General features: G+C 37.1%; 1 protein-coding gene and 1 non-coding gene across 2 annotated transcripts; both read left to right on the forward strand.

Moving 5' to 3' along the window:
- Window positions 1–13,767: 13,767 nt before the first annotated feature.
- Window positions 13,768–18,831, forward strand: LOC141631006 (protein argonaute 4A-like). Its single transcript, XM_074443734.1, has 7 exons — window positions 13,768–14,038; window positions 17,733–17,797; window positions 17,916–18,052; window positions 18,172–18,237; window positions 18,396–18,459; window positions 18,546–18,657; window positions 18,743–18,831. The coding sequence occupies exons 1-7, from the start codon at window positions 13,768–13,770 to the stop codon at window positions 18,829–18,831; spliced, it is 804 nt and encodes a 267-aa protein (XP_074299835.1).
- Window positions 18,832–21,006: 2,175 nt separating this feature from the next.
- On the forward strand, window positions 21,007–21,080 carry TRNAW-CCA (transfer RNA tryptophan (anticodon CCA)). The gene has a single exon. It is a non-coding gene; the product is annotated as a tRNA-Trp (tRNA).
- Window positions 21,081–22,256: the final 1,176 nt, after the last annotated feature.

Consider the following 22,256-nt stretch of genomic DNA (forward strand, 5'->3'; position numbering starts at 1 on the left):
TCTAATATGTTCACATGATTAAATTGCTTGCTTGTTGTGATGTCAACTTTATGCACATGTTATGTTTGATGAAATGCTAAGCCTATGAATCCTTGCATTTTTACCATCTCTTATCTACTCAACTTGACTCGTAAGATATAAACCAACTCGAGTCTTGTTAGACCATGCATAGAAGTTGATTAGGAGGAAAGTAAGTCGACTTGTAGGTGTTGTACAATCTAATCGATTCGACTCCAGGACCCAACTCTTCCTAAGAACCGTAAGATATAACCCAACTCGGTTCCTCCACAACATTAATTGCTTGCAACCTTGTAAACATGTTTGTATGATCAACACCATGAATCCCCCATAACCCCATGATATCCTAGCAGTTTTAATCAATTGTTTACATCTTTCCTTTTATTGCTCGTTCTACTTTATTGCTTGCATTAGTCTAGACACAACTACAAACCCCATCAATTGTGACACTAGCATAAATTGAGATAGATAGACTTAGAACCCAAAGCACACCGTCCCATGGATCGACCTCGACTTACCACTAACTAGTTGTTTGTTGAGTATTATAAATGTGTTTGATTGGATGTGACCCGACGACATCACCCATCAAAAATGGCGCCGTTGCCGGGGATGGTGCTATGTGATTAAGTTCTTACTTGTTTGTCTATTTTGATCGTGCTTTTACCTTGAGGAACTTGTTCCTCAAGGATTGTTTTTACCGTTTTCTTGTAGTTTCCTTGTTTGTAGTTATATCTTTGTCCTAGCTATGATAATCACCGAAGGCTTGGCACATGGAGTATGTGGTGGATCTTTTGGGTATGACTATGGGTATGGGGAGTTTGAGGAGCAAGTCAACACAAACCTACCTTACTACTCATACAATGAAAATCTTAACCACTACCCCAACTTTTCTTACCAAAGCCCCCACATCCAACATCCACAACAACCACCCTCCCAAAACCCACATTACAATCAATGTCAAATGTCATCCTACAATGAACACCCATACCACCAAATTCCCATGTACCCACAACAAGAGAATGAATATAATCTTGACATGCGAAGTGTGGTTCTCCAAATGTTAAGGGACCAACAAAATTTCTTCATGCAAATGCTAGAAGAGAGCCAAGCTAGGGACAATGTTCTCAAAAACATTGTTACTAATGGTGAGAAGTTGGCGAATCAAATTGCCCAATTGGAAGCCACCCAAATGCTAATTGAAGAAGAATGGGAAGATAATGAGGGTGAAGAAGAATTTGGATGGCATTATGAAGCTACTCTTGTGAATCCCCCACCACCTCCTAAATTCATAAGTATTGAACATCCCATATTCCAACTTGTACCCAACTTTACAAACAATCATGATAGATGTGAATATGAAGATGTTACTTTTGAAGAAGGGGAGTGCTTGATTGATTATGGACCAAGAGTGGATGATGAATTGAAGCATGATGAAGTTGGAGAGGAGAGCAATGGTGAATGTGAGTTGAAGGCCAATTATGAGACAAGCACTTTGTCTAAATTGTCTAATGAATCTAGCTCACACACTAGCCTTGTTTCTCCAATTTGGGATATCTATGATGATGATGATGAGGAATACCTCCCACCACAATTTCCCTCTATGACCCATGTAGAGGAAGTGTGTCCCCTTGACACTTATGGGAGTGGAGGTAAAACTTTGAAAGAAGAGGTTGATGAATTTGAACTTGCAATCTTTGGGGAATTGAGAGGTCAAGAGGAAAACTATGATGTTGGCATCTTTGATCATAGTTTGGAAGAAATTGAAGCTCTTTTCTTTGGAAATGGTTCAAGTTCTAAGGAGGGTCAAGAAGAAAGTGAAGACAATGAAAGCATGAATGACCTCAATGGTGAGAAGTTGACTCCTCCACATCTTATCCTTCAACTATCCCCTCATCAAAGAAATGAGAACTCTCCTTCTACTATTGAAGGATTGATGAATCAATGCTCTATCATCATAGAATTTGAAAGAGATGGTAAAGAGTGGAAGCCTCCGGATGAATATGGGCAATATTTCATACCTTGTATTGACAAGAATCATGGGCTTGTTGGTTTGAAGCATTGGAAGAAGCCAAGTGCCAAGGGCAAAACAAATGGGAGAGTGTTTGGCAAGTTCTTCCAAGCAAAGATGGGTAAACTACGTTTTGACATCACCAATCTCCTATTTATGCCTACATGAAGCCCATTCAAAAGCCTTTGACCGGTTGTTGAGAGCATTAAGCAACATGGACAACATCAATAATAATGGCAACAAGGAATGAGTTTGGTGGAGTCCTCCCTCAAACCACCATTTGTAAGATATCCTTTCCTTTCACTTAGCATTACATTTACACTTGCATTTAGTTATTTACATTTACATTTAGTTTTCATTTGTATTATATTGCATTTACATTAGTTAGTTCATATAGTATAGTTTGCATTGTAATATATCTCACATGATTCATGTAGATAGTTGCATATAGACTAGAATTCATGCATAATCACTAATGACCAGTCCTATTCTTTTCTACACTAGAAATAGTGTTTAAATCGGTTTGGGGAGGTTTGATCATAAGTGACCATAGTTTAAATCATGCATCATATAATATAGTTTAGTTTGCATTCATTGTTATATATGTCATAAAGAATTGCATTTACTTAGAGCATGCATTCATTCATATCATATCATTGCATTTGTACTTCAATTTCCATAAAATCAAAAAAATCCAAAAATATGTTTTCCTTTTTATTCCTACTCCTACATGTACATTGAGGACAATGTCCAAAATAAAGTGGGGGATGGGAATTTATATTCCAAAAATGCATAAAAATTGAAAAATTTCGAAAAATCACAAAAATATGTCTTTTAATTTCATAAAAACAAAAACCATAAAAATTTGAAAAATTGAAAAATCTAAAAACAAGTTCATTTCCTTTGTAGTGTAGACTTGTATATATTGTTTTGTATATATTGTGTTTGTTCATCCTTTTTCACATTGATTGACTACGCCACATCCGAGACATGAGGATATTGAAGACCGCATGGTATGATCTTTCCAATCTCCTTTTTCCTCTTTATGTTAATGACTATGTGGCTTTATTTTGATTGATGCGGTAAAAACAATGTGAACTTCGGACTTGCATTTAGTTTATATGACATACTAGTTGGTAGAATCGTTTGCATTAGGATGTTTATATGCTAGTTGCCTCATGGCATGTAGTTTGCATGGTTAGAAAAATTTTGCGAAACCGTCTACTTGGGAAACTTGACAAGTGTATATAGGCCCTAGTAGATGATTTTTCTTCTTAAGACTTTGCATGTTAGAATACTTGTAAAACACCCTAGGATGTGTCATGCTAGTATCCTTTGACCCATGGTTTAAGGCCTAGTCAAGAGTACCTTGTGGTGTGATAACTCCTTGGCTACCGTTTATTCCAAGGTGACCCTTGAAACCATGCATCTATCCATCCATCATCCATGTTCTACCACATTTTGGTCATCAAAGGGAATGGGCACAAAAAGAAATTGATTTGAGTTCAAAGAAATGAAAAGTGAAAGAAAGTTTGCAAAATGCATCAAAAGAAAAGAGGAGCAAAAATAGACTCCTAAAGCTTCAAAAATAAGGCACCCTCCCTACATATGGGGTGACTTTGAAAATGTTCAAAAAGAAATGCAAAGAAAAGTTGAAACTTGTCAAGTGTTGAAATGCCAAAAATCAAAAAGAAATGGCAAAAAGAAAGTGTTCTCAAATGTTATATGCCACAAGAAATTTGGAGGGAAAACAAAAACAAAAGCAAACTCCCAAAAGTGAAGCTCAAATTCTATTGATCCCTTTATCCATCGTATCCATTTTTGTGCATGGTAGAGAGGGGACGATCCTTCTTCTTGTCTCGGCAAGAGGGGGAATTCCGCGATCCTCCAGTGTTTCTAACACCATAGGGAGTCTATTCTTGACAAAAGCATTTAACGATTGAGGACAACGGTACCCTAGCTTGACACAACTTGGAGGTGATTTATTGGTATCCTTCTAGGCTTAGTAGTTTGAAGAAATTGCATCTATGAAGGAGTGTGTACCCTTGAATTGCTTCCCTTGTAGATAATTTCCGCCACTTAGATGAGGAAAGTGGCTATTCTTTTATAGATGCATCCATTATTTGATTTTGTGTGCTTAATGTTTGGATGTGTCGCCATTTTGGCAAGACCCACCTTGCCTTGCAAGAAGGCATCCTACCTCATGGTTGTCTTGTTGTGAGTTGAAGGGGCGGAGTGAGCCCGCTAATTGTCTCATTACGGCTATGATATTAGGTTAGTTTAAATAAAGGTCTAGTTTTAGTCACCTCTTTACTCGGGACGAGTAAAGGTTCGGTTTGGGGATATTTGATGTGACAATTATTTGCGCACATTTAGTCCCGTAATTGAACCTATTTTGCATACTATTATAACATTCTATGGCCATTTTATCCGTCAAAACCTTCCTATTTGCTTTTCTATCGCATTTCATATGTTTTGTAGAAAAGGAGATAATAAGGCGGAAATTCCCGTCTTTCGTGCATATTTGGAAGCTTATTGATGATATTAGATGGACTAGTATGAAGAGGAGGCAAGAATGATGACCAAAGATGTAGGAATAAAGTGTATGTAGAAGGATCAAAGGGTTAAAAGTAAGAATGACGAGAGGGAAGGCATTACAAGAAGAAATCGCTCAAAAACCGAACCAAGGGTTGCTCATTTGGCTCTGAAAATATGCTAGATAGAACGGCATCGAAAAATCAAGTGATCTAGGCTTTTGAATCACTCCAATAGGAGTCCGGATGAGGAAATGACGCCCGTTTTACAATCTGAGCTCAAGATACAGCTCAACCCGCTCGGGTCAAATTCAACCCGCTCGGGTTGAAGCCCAGGACGCCCATATTTTGCTCGGGACGGGCGTATTCTTGGACAGGAAAATTTCCCTTGCTACGTGAACCACAATCCGAGCGTCTTCTCCCAAATCCGCCCGAATTGCATCTCCCGAATCCGCCCGTCTTCTCCCAAATCCGCCCGGATTGCATTTTCAGAATCCGCCCGGATTCACCTTAATCCGCCCGGATTCCAGCCCAACGCATTTTCGTCTTCTTCAAGCCTCAAAGAAAGACGCCCTTCCTTCGAAAAATACCGGAGTCTCCCTGCTCAAATCTCAAAAGTGTAATTACTAGTTTAGCCCTAAGTTAACCCTAATGCATCCACCTAATTTCCACTATAAATACCCCATTTGTAATAATCCTTTGACACATCTTTTTAGCTAGAAAAATCCTTCTTTAGATTATATTAGGAGTAGATTAGAATAGATTACTCTTTAATCTTTCCACAAATTACACATTAATCTCTTCTTAATTATTGTTCAAGTTTATCATTCAAGTTTATTATTGGGTAATTGAAGATTATTGGGTTATTATTGAGAGATTGACAACCTTCCATCAATCATCAAGTTTCTTCTATTATTCTTTGCTTTATTATTTGGATCATCTCAAGTTTGGTATAAATCCTTTACTCTTTACTCTTTATTGTTTATTTCCTCATTCTATTATCATGTTTATACTTGTTGTGATGATTGACACCATTAATGACATGTTTCCCATGATAATGAGTGAGTAGTTTCTTTAGCTAGGATTAGTGGATAATTAGGGGAAACCAACATGGGATTGATTCATGCTTAATCTAATATGTTCACATGATTAAATTGCTTGCTTGTTGTGATGTCAACTTTATGCACATGTTATGTTTGATGAAATGCTAAGCCTATGAATCCTTGCATTTTTACCATCTCTTATCTACTCAACTTGACTCGTAAGATATAAACCAACTCGAGTCTTGTTAGACCATGCATAGAAGTTGATTAGGAGGAAAGTAAGTCGACTTGTAGGTGTTGTACAATCTAATCGATTCGGCTCCGGGACCCAACTCTTCCTAAGAACCGTAAGATATAACCCAACTCGGTTCCTCCACAACATTAATTGCTTGCAACCTTGTAAACATGTTTGTATGATCAACACCATGAATCCCCCATAACCCCATGATATCCTAGCACTTTTAATCATTTGTTTACATCTTTCCTTTTATTGCTCGTTCTACTTTATTGCTTGCATTAGTCTAGACACAACTACAAACCCCATCAATTGTGACACTAGCATAAATTGAGATAGATAGACTTAGAACCCAAAGCACACCGTCCCATGGATCGACCTCGACTTACCACTAACTAGTTGTTTGTTGAGTATTATAAATGTGTTTGATTGGATGTGACCCGACGACATCACCCATCAATATGATGACTCACTATGTGAAAGGTCACGATTGGGAGTGCTGGAGGATTATCCAAAACGGACCGCACAAAATTCTTGTGGCATCTGAGGAAGGCACTACCTATGAAAAGAAAGAAGAGGACTATGTCGAGGCCGACTACAAGAAGGCCGAAAAGAACTCCAAAGTAATAAGTCTCCTGCAAAACGGAATGACTTCTACACAGTTTGATCAGTTTTCTTCATGTTCCACGGCCAAGGAGATATGGGATGGGCTTGAACTAGCTTATGAAGGTACTTCCATTGTTAGGAAGCACCGAATAGATTTGCTTATGCAAAAATATGAGCTATTCATTATGGAGCCTAATGAGTCCTTAGATAGTATGTCCGCAAGGTTTTCAAGCATCATAAACGAACTGAAAAACCTAGGTAAGAAATTCAGTACTGAGGACATTGCTAGGAAGGTTCTTAGGAGCCTGAGTAAGAAGTGGCGTGCTAAAGTCACAGCAATGGAGGAATCACGAGATCTTAAAAACCCATCCTATCAAGAACTCATCGGTGCTCTTATGGCCCATGAAATTACTCTTAACAACGATGACGCTGAAACAAGCCGTAATAAGAGTATGGCCTTAAAGAGCGAAGAAGTTGACTCTGAACTAGAGGATGAAAGTGTTCTGTTTGCACGATGTTTCAAAAATAAAATATTTTGAAACAAACAAACAAAATCATCCTACAACAACAACAACAAGTCATTCAATAAAAAGGTCACAGAATCAAAGTCATCTTTCGCAAATAGAGGTTGCTTCAAGTGTGGAGAATCTGGTGATATGATCAATGATTGTCCAACATGGGAGAAGATAAAGGACAAGACAAAACGTGAGAAGACAAAGAGAGAATTCAAACAAGTTATGATGGCGTCGTTTTGGGGAGACCTTGACTCAGAAGATGACGAGGAATCAGAAGACGACGAAGTGGCCAACCTTTGTCTCAACAGTGTTAGTCTTGACCTAATCTCCGACAACGACGATGCAAGCACAAATTCTCACTCAAACTATTGCTTTCTTGGAGAATCAGACGAATATGACGATGAAGAGGTAAGTTATCTTGAGCTTAAAAAACGTGTTAAGAAATTGTCTAAAAGTGCCTTAATTGAATTCTTTGAACAATCTCTTGATAAGTGTCACGAACAGGACTTGGTATTAAAAGATCTGAAGGAACAGATTCTCGAAATCGCAGAAGAGAATCATACTCTCAAGGCCAAAGCTAAGAAGTTGAAATCTAAGGTTATAGCTGAGAAAGCAACAACGTTAGATTCGACTATGGCTGAAAAGAAGGAATTAGAGTCCAAAGTTATAGCTAATGAAGCTATAACTTCAGACCTAAAGCTTAACATCAAGCACTTTCAAGCCAAAGTTATAGCTAATGAAGCTATAACTTTAGAACTTAGAAAAACCAGAGAACTTTTGGAAACTAAGGTCACATCTGATGAAGCAGTGATCTTAGACCAAAAGAAAGAGACATATTCTCTTTTAAAGCAATTAAAGGAATTTAAGACCGATATGATCATTGTTAAGAAACAACACACCGATGTTGTGTTCATTCTTAACAAACGATTCCAAGACTTTCGTGATAACTTTAAAAAGGACAATGATGTAGATCACACGAAATGTCAAGAGGAAATTAAAACCCTAAAAGACCTACTTCTACACTATAAAGGTCCATGATAAGTGGGAAGGTAGCACAAAAGTCCTAAACTTCCTAACCGAACAATCTGACAATAATATGAAGATGGGGTTAGGACATGAGTGCTACAGCCGTAGAGATCACTCTAAATGCAAATCAACACCTTCGGATTTTGATTTTAGGAAAAGGAAGTAGGCTGATCTTCCTGAATACTTAATTTGCAATTACTGTGGTCATACGGGTCACATCCAAATCAATTGTGTCAAAAAGGCTCACGATATACGAAAAAATGCCGACCATGCTAAAACTGTTGACACGGTTGATGAGAATGATGAAACCCCCATTAAAGAACCTAACGAAGAAAGGAGCAATAAATTTTGTTGGTTCTATGACATGGCCTTCGACTACAGCAAGAAACCTAGCACCTCACAAAACCCTTGTCGATCTCAACCTAGTAAACCTATTCACAAGGGAAATAGTCAAGAGAGACCAAGAGAAAACACTAACCCAAGAACTCCTCCCAAGCAAAATAAACCAAGGGTTAGAAAAACGGTTATTAGACATGTGTGGATACGAAAGGATTTAATATATAGAATAACTAATCATAAGGGACCCAACTTAGCTTGGGTACCTAAAAATTGTATCTAATCTTTTCTGCAGGAAGTAGTGAAAGAAAACAACCAATGGTATCTTGACAGTGGATGTTCAAGACACATGACCGGAGATAAGAATTTATTTCTTTCACTCAAGCCGTTCAATGGAGGAAAAGTGACGTTCGGGGACAACAAAAAGGGAAAAGTCATTGGCGTTGGCAAAATCAGAATTTCTAAGTCTCACGCAATCAATGATGTTTATCTCGTGGATGGTGTAAAACATAACTTGCTAAGCATATCTCAACTATGCGACAAAGGTAACAAAGTAGTTTTTCATACTGATAGTTATCGCATTATTATTGAAGGAACTAGCAATGTTATTCTCGAAGGCCACAGGAAAGAAATGTTTATATGGTAGATTTAAATGCTGTGCCTACTAACTCTTTTTCATGCATGAAAGTTACTCTTGATGATCCTTGTCTATGGTATAAACGATTTGGTCACATTAGCTCACTAACCTTGAACAAACTCAAGAAGTGGGACTTGGTTGATGGGTTACCTAAGTTCAAGTTCGATCAAGAAAGGATGTGTGACACGTGTGCAAGGTGCAAACAAGTGAGATCATCGTTCAAACCAAAAAGAATAGTAAACACAAATCAAGCCTTGGAATTAGTACACATGGATTTATGTGGACCAATGAAGGTAAGGAGTAGAGGAGGATCGAGGTACGTCTTTGTTCTTGTAGACGATTACTCAAGGTATGTATGGCCTATCTTTCTTCATTCAAAAGACAAAACTTTTGATGAATTCGATTGTCTTATAAAACGTGTTCAAAATAAGTATAAGTCTAATCTTGTATCTATTCGTACGGATCATGGCACCGAGTTTGACAATCAAGCTTTCATAGAATATTGTAGAGTTAATGGTGTAGGGCATAATTTTTCTGCACCAAGAACTCCTCAACAAAACGGTGTTGTTGAACGTATGAATAGAACTTTAGAAGATATGACACGTACAATGCTTTTGTGTAGTGGTTTACCTCATAAATTTTGGGCTGAAGCCATAAGTACTTCTTGCTACATCCATAATCGTGCTATGATCCGACCTATTCTTAAGAAAACCCCCTACGAACTCCTTAGAGGTCGAGAACCTAATATCTCCCATCTTCGTTGCTTTGGGAGTAAATGTTTTGTTCACAATAACGGTAAAAACCGGTTAAGTAAATTCGACCCTAGGAGTGATGAGGCGATTTTCATAGGATACTCAGATCATAACAAGGCTTACAAAGTCTTCCATAATAGAACTCTTTATATTGAAGAAAGTGTCCATGTCATCTTTGTTGAGGATAACGTGTTTGATAAGCCTGTACAGGATGAGGAAGAAGACTTGGATGAACCCGACTTCCGTCTTTCAAGAGACGATCCTCCGGAACTAGAATTGGGGGACAATGAGATTGAGGGAACGAATGATGAACTTGATCGTTCCCCAAAAGATAAAAAGGAGAAAAACAAAGTTATAGTTGATGATACTATAACATTGACTCAAAACAAGAACTCCCAAACCAATGTTATAGATGATGTTACTATAACATTGAATCCAAATCAAGGTGTAGAGTCCGAGGTTATAATCGGCTCTAATACAACACCCGGATTGGATTCAGAGGGAACTTCCTCCAATTCCAATCCAGATGAAGTTGGGACAAACTCAAATAACGATGAAGAACCAAGTACCTCAACAAAATGGAAATACAAGAGCTTACACCCCATGGACAACATTCTAGGGAATATTAAGAAGGGTGTTCAGACAAGACGTTCCTTGAACAACTTCTGCTCTTTCTACTCTTTCCTATCCATGATCAAACCAAAGAATATCAATGAAGCTCTTGCTGAATCAGATTGGATTATAGCTATGCAAGAAGAGCTACAACTGTTCGAAAGAAACAAGGTTTGGCAGTTGGTTCCTAGACCAAAAGATCGTTCAGTCATTGGAACAAGGTGGGTCTTTAGGAACAAACTAGATGATGCCGGAGTCATTATCAAAAACAAAGCAAGATTGGTGGTCCAGGGTTATAATCAACAAGAAGGAATAGATTATGACGAGACCTTCGCACCTGTCGCTCGTCTTGAAGCTATTAGATTTCTAATAGCCTTCGCTGCACACAAAGGGATGAAGCTCTTCCAGATGGACGTAAAGACGACATTCTTAAATGGATATTTACAAAAAGAAGTCTTCGTTGAACAACCTCCCGGATTTAAGAATATCAAATTTAAGGATCACATTTTCAAATTAGATAAAGCCCTATACGGATTGAAGCAAGCACCTAGGGCATGGTACGATAGATTATCTAAGTTTCTACTTGACAGTGGATTTAGTAGAGGATCCGTCGACAAAACCTTATTTCTAAAAACTGAGGATTATGACCTTTTTGTTGTTCAAATTTACGTCGATGACATTATCTTTGGATCTACCAACCGAAGCCTATGTAAATATTTTTCTGAGTTGATGACTTCCGAGTTCGAGATGAGTATGATGGGAGAATTAAAATTCTTCTTAGGTCTGCAAATACAACAAACTGAAGAAGGCATTAAAATCCATCACCAGAAATATATTAAAGAATTAATTCGGAAATTCAGGATGGAAAACTCTCATGCAATGCCTACTACAATGGTCGAGAACAAGAAATTGACATTGGATGAAAACGGTAAATCAGTTGATGAAACTACTTACCGTGGAATGATTGGGTCACTGTTATATTTGACCGCAAGTAGACCAGATATAATGTTTAGTGTATGTGTTTGTACGAGATATTAATCATCTCTCAAAGAATCGCATATGACGGCCGTAAAAGGAATTTTACGATACTTAATTGGAACGGCCAACTTATATTTGTGGTATCCAATGGAATGTAATTTTGATCTAGTCGGTTATTCTGATGCCGACTACGCGGGGATGTTCTCTAGAGAAAAAAAATACGTCGGGTGTCGCCACATTTGTCGGACTGTGTATTATTACATGGGGTTCGAAGAAACAAAATTCGGTTGCTCTCTCACTTGCTGAAGCCGAATATATTGCTGCATGACTGGTATGTACTCAAATTTTATGGCTTAAGCAACAATTACGTGATTATGGTATTGATTTAGGATGTATTCCTATTTTATGTGATAATACTAGTGCAATTATTATTTCTAAAAATCCTGCACAACATTCACGTACCAAACACATTGAAATAAGACATCATTTTCTTCGAGACCATGTTGAGAAGGGGAATATAAAACTTGAATTTTGTAGTACTGAAAAACAATGGGCAAACATTTTGACAAAATCATTAGTTAGAGAACGATTTGAGACTTTACGGTTGGAAATTGTTTTAATCAGTGGTACCTAAGTTTCTATACACGTTCAATTTCCCTATGACTGACTAGTTAAGATAAGATTGTATGACTGTGTCCGTATATTGCGTTGCATGAATAATTTCGTTATTGGAATATATATTTGTTATAAATTTCTAACTGTTATTTAGAATTTTCTTATTTATACAAACTTAATTCCTTATAAAATAAATATGGCACACCATATCTTGTATAATTCCAATTTACAAAAATCCTTCCTAAATTGCTACTCTTTGTACACGCCTAAATATACTCCACATACAATTCTATTTCCTAATTCTTATCTTTTACCCTATTAATTCTATCACTTAAATTCCTATACCTACCATAACTCCTATTCCTAATTGACACTTACCATAATTGCTTTCCACTTCCTAAACCTAGACCTAGACTACTTCTATATCTACCCCTCCCTTGCGTGTAACCCGTCCAAACACCCCACTTGCATACTTTTTATCCTCTCAAAAATTTACCATCATCACAATCTCCTTCTTTACACAACCATCACCATCACCTCCTTTTTCAACTATCACCATCATCATGAATCCAATCCATGCAAAAACCACCCGATCATCAACCCGTCACCACCAAAACCGCCACTCTCATAACCAAACATCACCCCTACCACCACATGATCCCAATTCAACTAATTTTACTTCACCTCAACAAAACCCAACTACTCCCCTGTTTCGTGGTCGGGACGAGTCCATGTCCGAAGGTAAAAGACGCCGTCTTTTCAAAGGAAAAAATAAAGTAGTTGTCGATGAAAGTGAAGATGTGGAGGAACCCGAGGTTATAGTTCGGAATGGTGTTGCTCGTACCTTGCTTCGGGATGTTTCAAAAGCCGCGACCAAGGAAGGGTTGAATCGTGTTCGGCTTACTCATGACGAAAGCATCCTAGTTAATCGAGTTTTAAGTTATTCTATTCATGGTGGAAGGTACTATCCGAAATCTTGGTTGATTAATGTTCCCGCTCTTAAATTCTTTGTTGATTTTCTTGATTTTCAAGGGTGGAGTCACATTAGTCAATTTTCGGGTCCTATTTATCCAGTTGAATTCTTTGCTAGTGTATCAATTAAAAAAGGAGTCTTGCATGCGGTTGTTAATGGGGTTGATGTGACGGTCTCTGTTTCGGATTTTTGCTCTGCTTTTTCGGTTCCCGATGACGGAATCGAAGTAAATCCGAGTCTTGAATGGTCTAATGTGGTGAGTGAAAAACAGATGTTAGTTAAAAGGTATTTTGAGGAGGTTGGGACGGATGGAGGTAATATTGTGGTTCGTCCTCTCTCGGCAAAAATCAAGTTCCTCTTGAACATTTTGTGGAACACGGTTGTGCCGAGGAGAGGAGGTCGTGATAAGGTGTCGAGTTATGAAGCTATCATGGTTTATTCTTGGTTGGAGGAACAGAAAGTGAATTTGGGTAGTGTCGTGTTGCACTGTATAATCAGAACAAGTCTCACGGTAACAAAAGAGAAGTCGAGCACCACAATCGACTTACCATATGGGATGTGGGTGTCTCGGTTGTTGGAGATAAAACGAGTGGTGGGACAAGATAGTTACGGTGTTAGTGCATGAGATTGCATGTGTGATAGGTTGATCAAGCTTATGGGTCTTGTTGTTTATGGACCCGAGTTACTTCTTGTTAAGGAGGCTGAGAAAACCCGGGTGATTCGGGTTTGGGAGCTATGGAGGCGAAATTGGAAGATTTTATGAGTGGTTTAATAGAGAAGTTTGAGGAGCATTCAAAAAATTTGGCTACGGTATTCTCTCGGGTTGGACCGTCTCGGTCTTTAGACTCGGGTTTGGATGCTTCTCGGGTGTATTCTTGGATGGAGGCAGTGGATAAGAGGTTAGTGGGTTTTGAAAGAGAATTGAAGGCAATTCGTGGGGAAGTGTTCCCACACAGTGATCGTCTTACTTTCCTTACGAGTCAAGGTGGAGCGTTGGTCATGCACGGGAAGGTTATGGCAAGTGATCAATCGCTTACATTGGAGGCCACGAAGGCTCTCTCCCTGAAAGTGCTTAACTTTGAAAGGAGCATTCGGACTCTTTCTCATCTTGTGCGGAGTTCTTTCGATCGTCTGGATGCTATAGAGCATCGTACTCGGCCCGACTACGTGAACCCGTACCGTACCCGCAACATTTGATCTCCCTCTGCCTTACCATATTTAGCCCCTTCTATTTTTAGCTTTCCCTTTTAGATGATTTTCGCCACTTAGATGAGGAAAGTGACTATTCTTTTGTTGATGCATCCTTTGACGTGTTTTGTGTGCTTAATGTTTGGATGCATCGCCATTTTGGCAAGCACCACCTTGCCTTGCAAGAAGGCATCTTACCTCATAGATGTTGTTGAACCCTATAGCTTATATGTTTATGTTTTGATGATGTCAAGGTGTCTTATAATTTATATACTTGTTGCGTGTAATCATTTGTGTAAGTGTTTTAGAATTAATTTATTACAAGCAAGTAACAAAGAAGATTGTGATGATAGCATGAATGCTCAAGCCTCTATTCAAGATCAAACGATATAAAGATTCATTCAAGATTTATGTGAAGACGAAGTCCGTCTAAAGATTAATCAAGCTTGGATGATGACGTAGCCTATACTCGAAGATCTCCTTGAAGATTAGAATAGTATAGGTGATTATCTCGTAACGGTAATCAAGAATGAGTTTCTTGAATTGGTAAAATTATAGCTTTGCAGCTATAATATTACTAGTAAAAGAGCTCAATGTTATAGCTCTTCTACTATAACATTGAGATGCTGAGTTTTTATACACGACTTATATTGTTTCGAAATTTTTTTTGAAAATTGTTTAAAGTTTATTTTAAATGTTTTAATAAAAGTATTTATATAATAAAGCTCGGTTTAGTGCGGAGTTTGGTTTTATGTTGGACGTTAACTAGTATTTATCTTGGACCAACTTATGAGTTGGACCATACTACTAATTAGGGTTTCAATATAGCCTCTCTTAAAACCTAAATTCTAACCCATATGTTAAGACTAGGGTTTGCACAAGTCACGAGGCATATGAGCCGTGACATCTCGTGTTACTTAGGGTATGTTTGGTAAAGATTTTATTCTATAATAAAATCTTTACATATCTTATATAACTTACTTAATATATTTGTTTATGATAAAAGATATTCTTGTTTTAGGAAATCTTATCATAATCTTGGAATTTATAGTAAAGATAATATTTGAATAGATTATATTCTAACTCTTGGAATATTCTTTATTATCTTTTAAGGCTTTTAGGAAAGAGATAATAAGAAGATATAATTGGTTTACATATCTTATTATTTCGGCTATTAGGGTTTGTGCAAAACCGTGTGGCCTACTCTTTCTTTCCTATAAATACTTTGCTATTTACAACATCTAAAGTAGAGACTTTAAGCATAAAAATTGATTTTAATTTTACAAAGCAAACCGTGTGTTTTCAAGCCGAAAAACCGATTTGTTATTTTGAAAGGTCGTGTGTTTTAAATCTCGCATACCTGTTCTTATTTTATCGTTATAAGATAATAGTGCTTAGTTGATTTCTTACTTGTTCAGTAACGTGAACCTTTGTTGGAATCATTAGTGCTTTCTTATTAGTGTAAGTTAGTCACTCGAGTATTTAACGGTACTCATTGAGTTACAGCTAGAGTTAGTTGTACGAGTTGGGTTAGTAAATTTGTAATCTGTAGAAAGGTACTAAATTTATTAATCGAGAATAGTGGACGTAGGTTTCGACTTGTGAAACTGAACCACTTCAAAAACCGTGTGTCCCTTCATTCTTTCGTTTATTTCATTTACTTTCATTAGTTGATTAGTTAAAGTTTAATTAATAAACTTTAAATAATCAATTACATACGCAAAATCGAAAAATCTTTCAAAATTTTTAAATCCTCAATTCACCCCCCCCCCCCCCCCTCTTGAGTATTTTGGATCAATAGACTCTTCAGATGTCTTGTTGTGAGTTGAAGGGCCGGAGTGAGACCCGCTAATTGTCTCACATCGGCTATGTTATTAGAGCAGTATAAATAAAGGTCGTAGTTTTAGTCACCTCTTTACTCGGGATGAGCAAAAGTTCAGTTTGGGGATATTTGATGTGACTCATATTTTCGCACATTTAGTCCCCTAACTAGCCTCGTTCCTACGCTTTCTAGCATGCATTAGCGTCGTTTCTTATCTTTAGCTTCATATTATGCATATTCTATGAGGTTTTGTGCCCTTGGTAGGAGAGGAGTTCTAGCCTTGCTTAAACAGAGCAAAACGGAGCTAAATTGATCGCATCTAACGACCAAGAAACAAGGAAGAGAGTAATACTAAAGACCTTAGTAAAAAAACAGGTAAATGGGCAATGATGATGGACCCTCACGACCTCTAAAGGATCCCCACGAGTTAAGGGGAAGCCAAATGGAAGAAGAAGCAAAACTGCCCTTCATGACGTGCGTCCCGGAGTAAGGACGGGCGTCCCAATGCTAAAGATGGGCGTCCTCAAGCTCAGCTCGAGCGTCCCTAAGGTAGGACAGGCGTCCCTCAGTGCAGGATGAGCGTCCATCAGAAGGAGGCCGTGCGTCCTTTCCATTTGCTCATCCTAAGATTGGTATAATTTCATTACTCCTTACTTAATTATTGCTTATTGCTTTACTCTTCCATCATGTTTATAGTTGTTAAGATGATTGACACCATTGTTAACATGTTCTCCATGATAATGAGTGAGTAGTTCCCTAACTAGGGTTAGTTGGAGATTATGGGAGTTAATCATGGGATAGATCTATACTTAATAAGTTCATATGAATGCTTGCTTGTTGTAATTTCAACTTATGCACATGTTATGCTTGATGAAATGCTTGATTGACAACCTAGCATGATTCTCTTATCCTTTCAACAAGACTTGTAAGACATAAACTAACTCAAGACTTCTTAGACCATGCATATCATTGAATAGGGAAAACCAAGTCAATGTAGGTGTTGTAAAGTTGTAACCAACTCGGCTCCGAGACCTAAGTTTACCTAGGAATTGTAAGATATAAACTAACTCGATTCCATTACAACAATAATTGCTTGCATCTATATAACTTATTTATGTGATCTCATCATGATTCCCCTATGAACCCATGACACCCTAGTGTCTTTAATCAATTGCTTACAAATTCTATTTGCTTACTTTGCTTTGCTTTCATTTATTTAGTTTTCCTTTGTTAAGTAGTTTAAATTGCAAATCTCAACCTCAACCCAAATTGTGACACTAAGACAAAGCTATTTACAACCGATAAGTCAATACAATACCCGTCCCGTGGGATTCAACCTCTAATTGCCACTCTACTAGGAGTAGTTTGTTGAGATTATAAATTTTATTTGAGAGCTTAGACGACACACTCATCATTATTCTGGTGTTATTGTGCTGTTACTTTGGTGTTATTCTGGTGTTATTGTGCTGTTACTTTGGTGTTATTCTGTTTTTATTGTGTTGTTACCCTGATTTTATTCCCGTGTTATTCTTGTACTACATTACCATTGATAATTTTATTCTCTATAGCTATTACTCTATTAGCTTAATATGAGACCAATCCATACAAGAATAATCAATGGTGGTATAAGTCGTGACACAAGGCATTGCTACTTGTGACTCTCAAAAATATCCCATTGATGCCTCCTTAAAGAGTATGGATCATGTCTTAGTCCCAATGTGGCTGACCATTCTGACGAACTAGCTATAGATTATTTTAAATCGGTAACCTATTATCTCACCAACTGACTAATTAGAAGAACCCTTCCTTAAGCGGATTCCCCTATTTGTATTAGTCCCAGTTGGGATGGATATCTCACATGGCTCACCTGGACGCGCTGATGTCCCGTCAATTGCAGCAGTAAGGCTCCTTTTTTCCCTGTTTATGAATTCCTTCTAAATGTATGTACCTCAGTAAAGTAAACAAACTTCTAATGCTTGATGACTTATGCTAGTGTCGTTTTTCTATCAATTTCTAGGTTGTGAGTTATAGAGGGTGGCCATCGATTTCTTGTTATCGAGCTGCATTGCGTATACAATCTCCCAAGGCCGAAATCATAGATGGTTTATTCAAACTTGTCCCGGGAACTACTAATGACGATGACGGCATGGTTAGGTATGTTCATCTGTGAAATTGAAATAGACAAAATGGGCTTTATGATGGTTATTTGCTAAATGTGATGTCATAACCACTGCTTTTCTGCTGACGACGGTGCTTCTTTTTCTGTTAACTAGGGAATTGTTGTTGGACTTCTACTATAGTAGTACCAAGATGAAGCCTAAACGTATAATCGTTTTCGGGTAATCAGTGTTGTTCTCCTCTTTCGTACATTTTCCATTACGTTTCTTCGACTTTATTATTAAAAGAATGTCACTTTCCAACATTTTAGACATTAATACGACTCGCCAGGCGGTTCAGAATTCATTGGTTTATGCCTCTATCATTTCTGAATTTTCAGGGATGGTGTCAGTGAATCACAATTCAGTCAAGTCGTGAACAAGGAACTTGATAAGTTTAAAGAGGTGTTTTATAGTTTGTACTATTTTCGATCTTATTCCTCATGTACAACAGCAACTATTCAGTATCTTTCTCGGTTTTTTTCGCACAGGCCTGCAAGTTTTTAGAAGAAGATTATTGTCCTAATTTCACACTGATTGTAGCACAGAAGAATCATCACACGAGGTTTTTACTGCAGAGCTCTCCAGCCAACGTACCACCTAGTGAGTCGTCTTACCGTTCTGATCCTGTATATAGCAAAATATTGGCTTCTCCTGTAACAGTTATAATTTTCGTGTGATTGTGAAGGAACTGTCATTGACAGCACCGTCTGTCATCCGAGGAAAAATGACTTCTTCATGTATGCCCAGGCGGGAATGATAGTGAGTATTAGATAAATTATGATTATCTTTGCATTCTTCAAATAAACTGTTAAAAGTAAACAATTATAGATCAAACCTTGATTCAATGGCGGAAATACTTCTTATAATTGCTGAAAACCCGACAAAATTCCCAAATTCACGCCTAAAATCGAACAGAAATCGGTTCTAACTCAAAACTGGAACCCTAATTCAAAATTTTTTAGTGGTACTACGTGTTTTCTTGACGACATGACATGGGGAAGACATCAGCGGTGGTCGGTGACACGGTGATGGGAGTGGTGGCAGGTGAGGTGAGGCGAGAGTAGGAGAGGAGCACGGTTTTGAGGAGTAACGTTTTTGAAGAGAAGACCGATGTGATAATTTTGAATAGCGTGATAATGTTTTGAGAGGATCTATCTATCTATCTATCTATCTATCTATCTATCTATCTATCTATCTATCTATCTATCTATCTATCTATCTATCTATCTATCTATCTATCTATCTATCTATCTATCTATCTATCTATCTATCTATCTATCTATCTATCTATCTATCTATCTATCTATCTATCTATCTATCTATCTATCTATCTATCTATCTATCTATCTATCTATCTATCTATCTATCTATCTATCTATCTATCTATCTATCTATCTATCTATCTATCTATCTATCTATCTATCTATCTATCTATCTATCTATCTATCTATCTATCTATCTATCTATCTATCTATCTATCTATCTATCTATCTATCTATCTATCTATCTATCTATCTATCTATCTATCTATCTATCTATCTATCTATCTATCTATCTATCTATCTATCTATCTATCTATCTATCTATCTATCTATCTATCTATCTATCTATCTATCTATCTATCTATCTATCTATCTATCTATCTATCTATCTATCTATCTATCTATCTATCTATCTATCTATCTATCTATCTATCTATCTATCTATCTATCTATCTATCTCACCATAAGAACCAAACTCACGTGATCCCGCCCCTCTCTCTCTCTCTCTCTCTCTCTCTCTCTATATATATATATATATATATATATATATATATATATATATATATATATATATATATATATATATATATATATATATATATATATATGGTTGTTTCCATATTTTCAATGGAGCAAAAGATTCATTACTCTTTGGTTATGGATTATGATGGAATAAAGCAAAATGGCTCACTAAAGTGGCTGCTCTTCTTTCTCTTGTGAATAGTGGTCGTTCGATGCAGTTCTCGACGTAATTTTCATCTTGGGTCACTCGGAAACAGCCTCTTTGTGTTGCTAACACAAGGGTAAGGCTGCGTACATCCGACCCCCCTTATCCCGGAATTTGCGGGAGCCATTTTGGCACTGGGGTAATGTTGTTGTTTTGTATATATCTAGTGAGAACAATCACTCGGTGAGAACGCACTAAATATATTAAAATATATGTTAGATACAACTTTTTTTTTACCAAATTTCTGATGCACTTTAAATTATCCTAGATAGTTTTTTTACCTAAATTCTATATACACATTTTAATAATGTAGATACAATGTTTTCTATCGTAGGTACATCTTTTTACCTAATTTTATATACACTTTTTAAGAGTGTAGATACACTTTTTACCAGAATTCTATATACACTTTTAAAGAGTGTAGATACACTTTTTTCTATTTTAGGTACATTTATTAAGTAATTTCATATACACTTTTTAGCAATGTAGATACACTTTTTAGGTAAATTTTATATACACTTTTTAAGGATGTAGGTACACTTTTCCCTATCTTAAGTAGTGGGTACACTTTTTACCTCAACAATTCTAATAATTGGCCTTACTACTTCTAACAATTGTTGTTGCTACTTCTAAAATTACATATATCTGGAAAACAGGGAAAGGGGTCTCTACAATGACTATGTAAAATCCTCTAATTGAAAAGGATGTAGCGCAGCTTGGTAGCGCCTTTGTAAAGGATAAAGAATGTCACGGGTTCCAATCCTGTCATCCCTACCTATTCTTTTTCTCAGGCAAAGACGGGGGACCCATTAAAATCGATTCAATTGGGACATAGAAATTTTTTTTGTTATTTTTATGATACTATATATGATAGTATATGTATGCAGGGTGTAGTATTGGGTTACAAAAAGAATCCTTTTCTTTGATGTTATTAAATACTTATCTATTGTGATAAGAACATCGCTCTTAGTTCAGTTCGGTAGAATGTGGGTCTCCAAAACCCAATGTTGTAGGTTCAAATCCTACAGAGCGTGATTTCCTTCTTGTTAGGTCGAATTAGACTGAAATGACTTAACTAACTTGAACAGTAAGCAAAATTTGACCTCCTCCTTTATCCAATCCAATTGAGGTTAAGATTCCTTATATTATTATAGATAGCATAACTAATGATTAGAATTCTCATACCTTCTCTAACTCTTTGATCGTGAAATCACAAAGAAAAGTTAAAAAGAGAAACAAAGCTCATAACATAAACCATGCTTCCTCTCCCGTAATTTTTTAAATCGAGCGAGCTTCACTTCCTCGTAACTTAGAGGAAGGCAGTTCTCCTGCCGCTTTAGCTTATTGGCAAAGAAGCTTTAAACAAGACAAAACTACGCTCTTTCTGCTTATTAGTCAAGCAAGTCTTTCACTCCATATATATATATATATATATATATATATATATATATATAAATTATAACCATTACTGATCAAAATATTTCGGACGGATTATAAGTGTTTAACCTAAATCGTCTTATGGATCATCATTCAACCATTCCAAACTAAACACTCGTCATTTAAGCACTAATAAAATCGATTATACAAAAAACAATAACTGAACATGGCATGATAAACAACCAAAAAATTCCGAAATGGAAGAATTAATATTTATACATTTGATTAAATACTCAAAACACACGACACATTTCCATAATCAATCAGCTATTGATCCTAATTGTTGAAATAATAATAACTTTCAACTACTTCCTACCACTGCATATATATACAAATAAAAGGTTATGTGCGTGGTGTGCGTTGAGGCCAAAGGAGGAGGACATGGTGGTCTTTGCGGCGGAACTGATAGTGGTAAATCACGATATACCCCTGCATTTCCTAACCAAATCAAGCCACCACATCTTATCTCACCAAGCTCCCCAAAAATGGCAATTTCAACATCCCCACTTTAAAGGCTCGGTGACAACAAATACGACACCGCCAATGAACCCGACATTACAACCATCCAACCTCAGGTGTCATCACTGGTGACGAATATTGGCCGCAGATGCCGCCGTCAAACCAGAAGACCCGATGTCGGACGAGCGCCACTTTTCCTACTGTCCTTCCCTCGTGGGCGCTAATCACACCTTCACTCGATACCGCGCTAAGTAGCCGCCTCTCCTTCTATTATCTCTTCTCGATTTTCCCCAGAATCAAAACCTAATTTTACA

The sequence above is a fragment of the Silene latifolia genome, chromosome Y, assembly GCF_048544455.1.
Source record: "Silene latifolia isolate original U9 population chromosome Y, ASM4854445v1, whole genome shotgun sequence".
NCBI lineage: Eukaryota > Viridiplantae > Streptophyta > Magnoliopsida > Caryophyllales > Caryophyllaceae > Silene > Silene latifolia.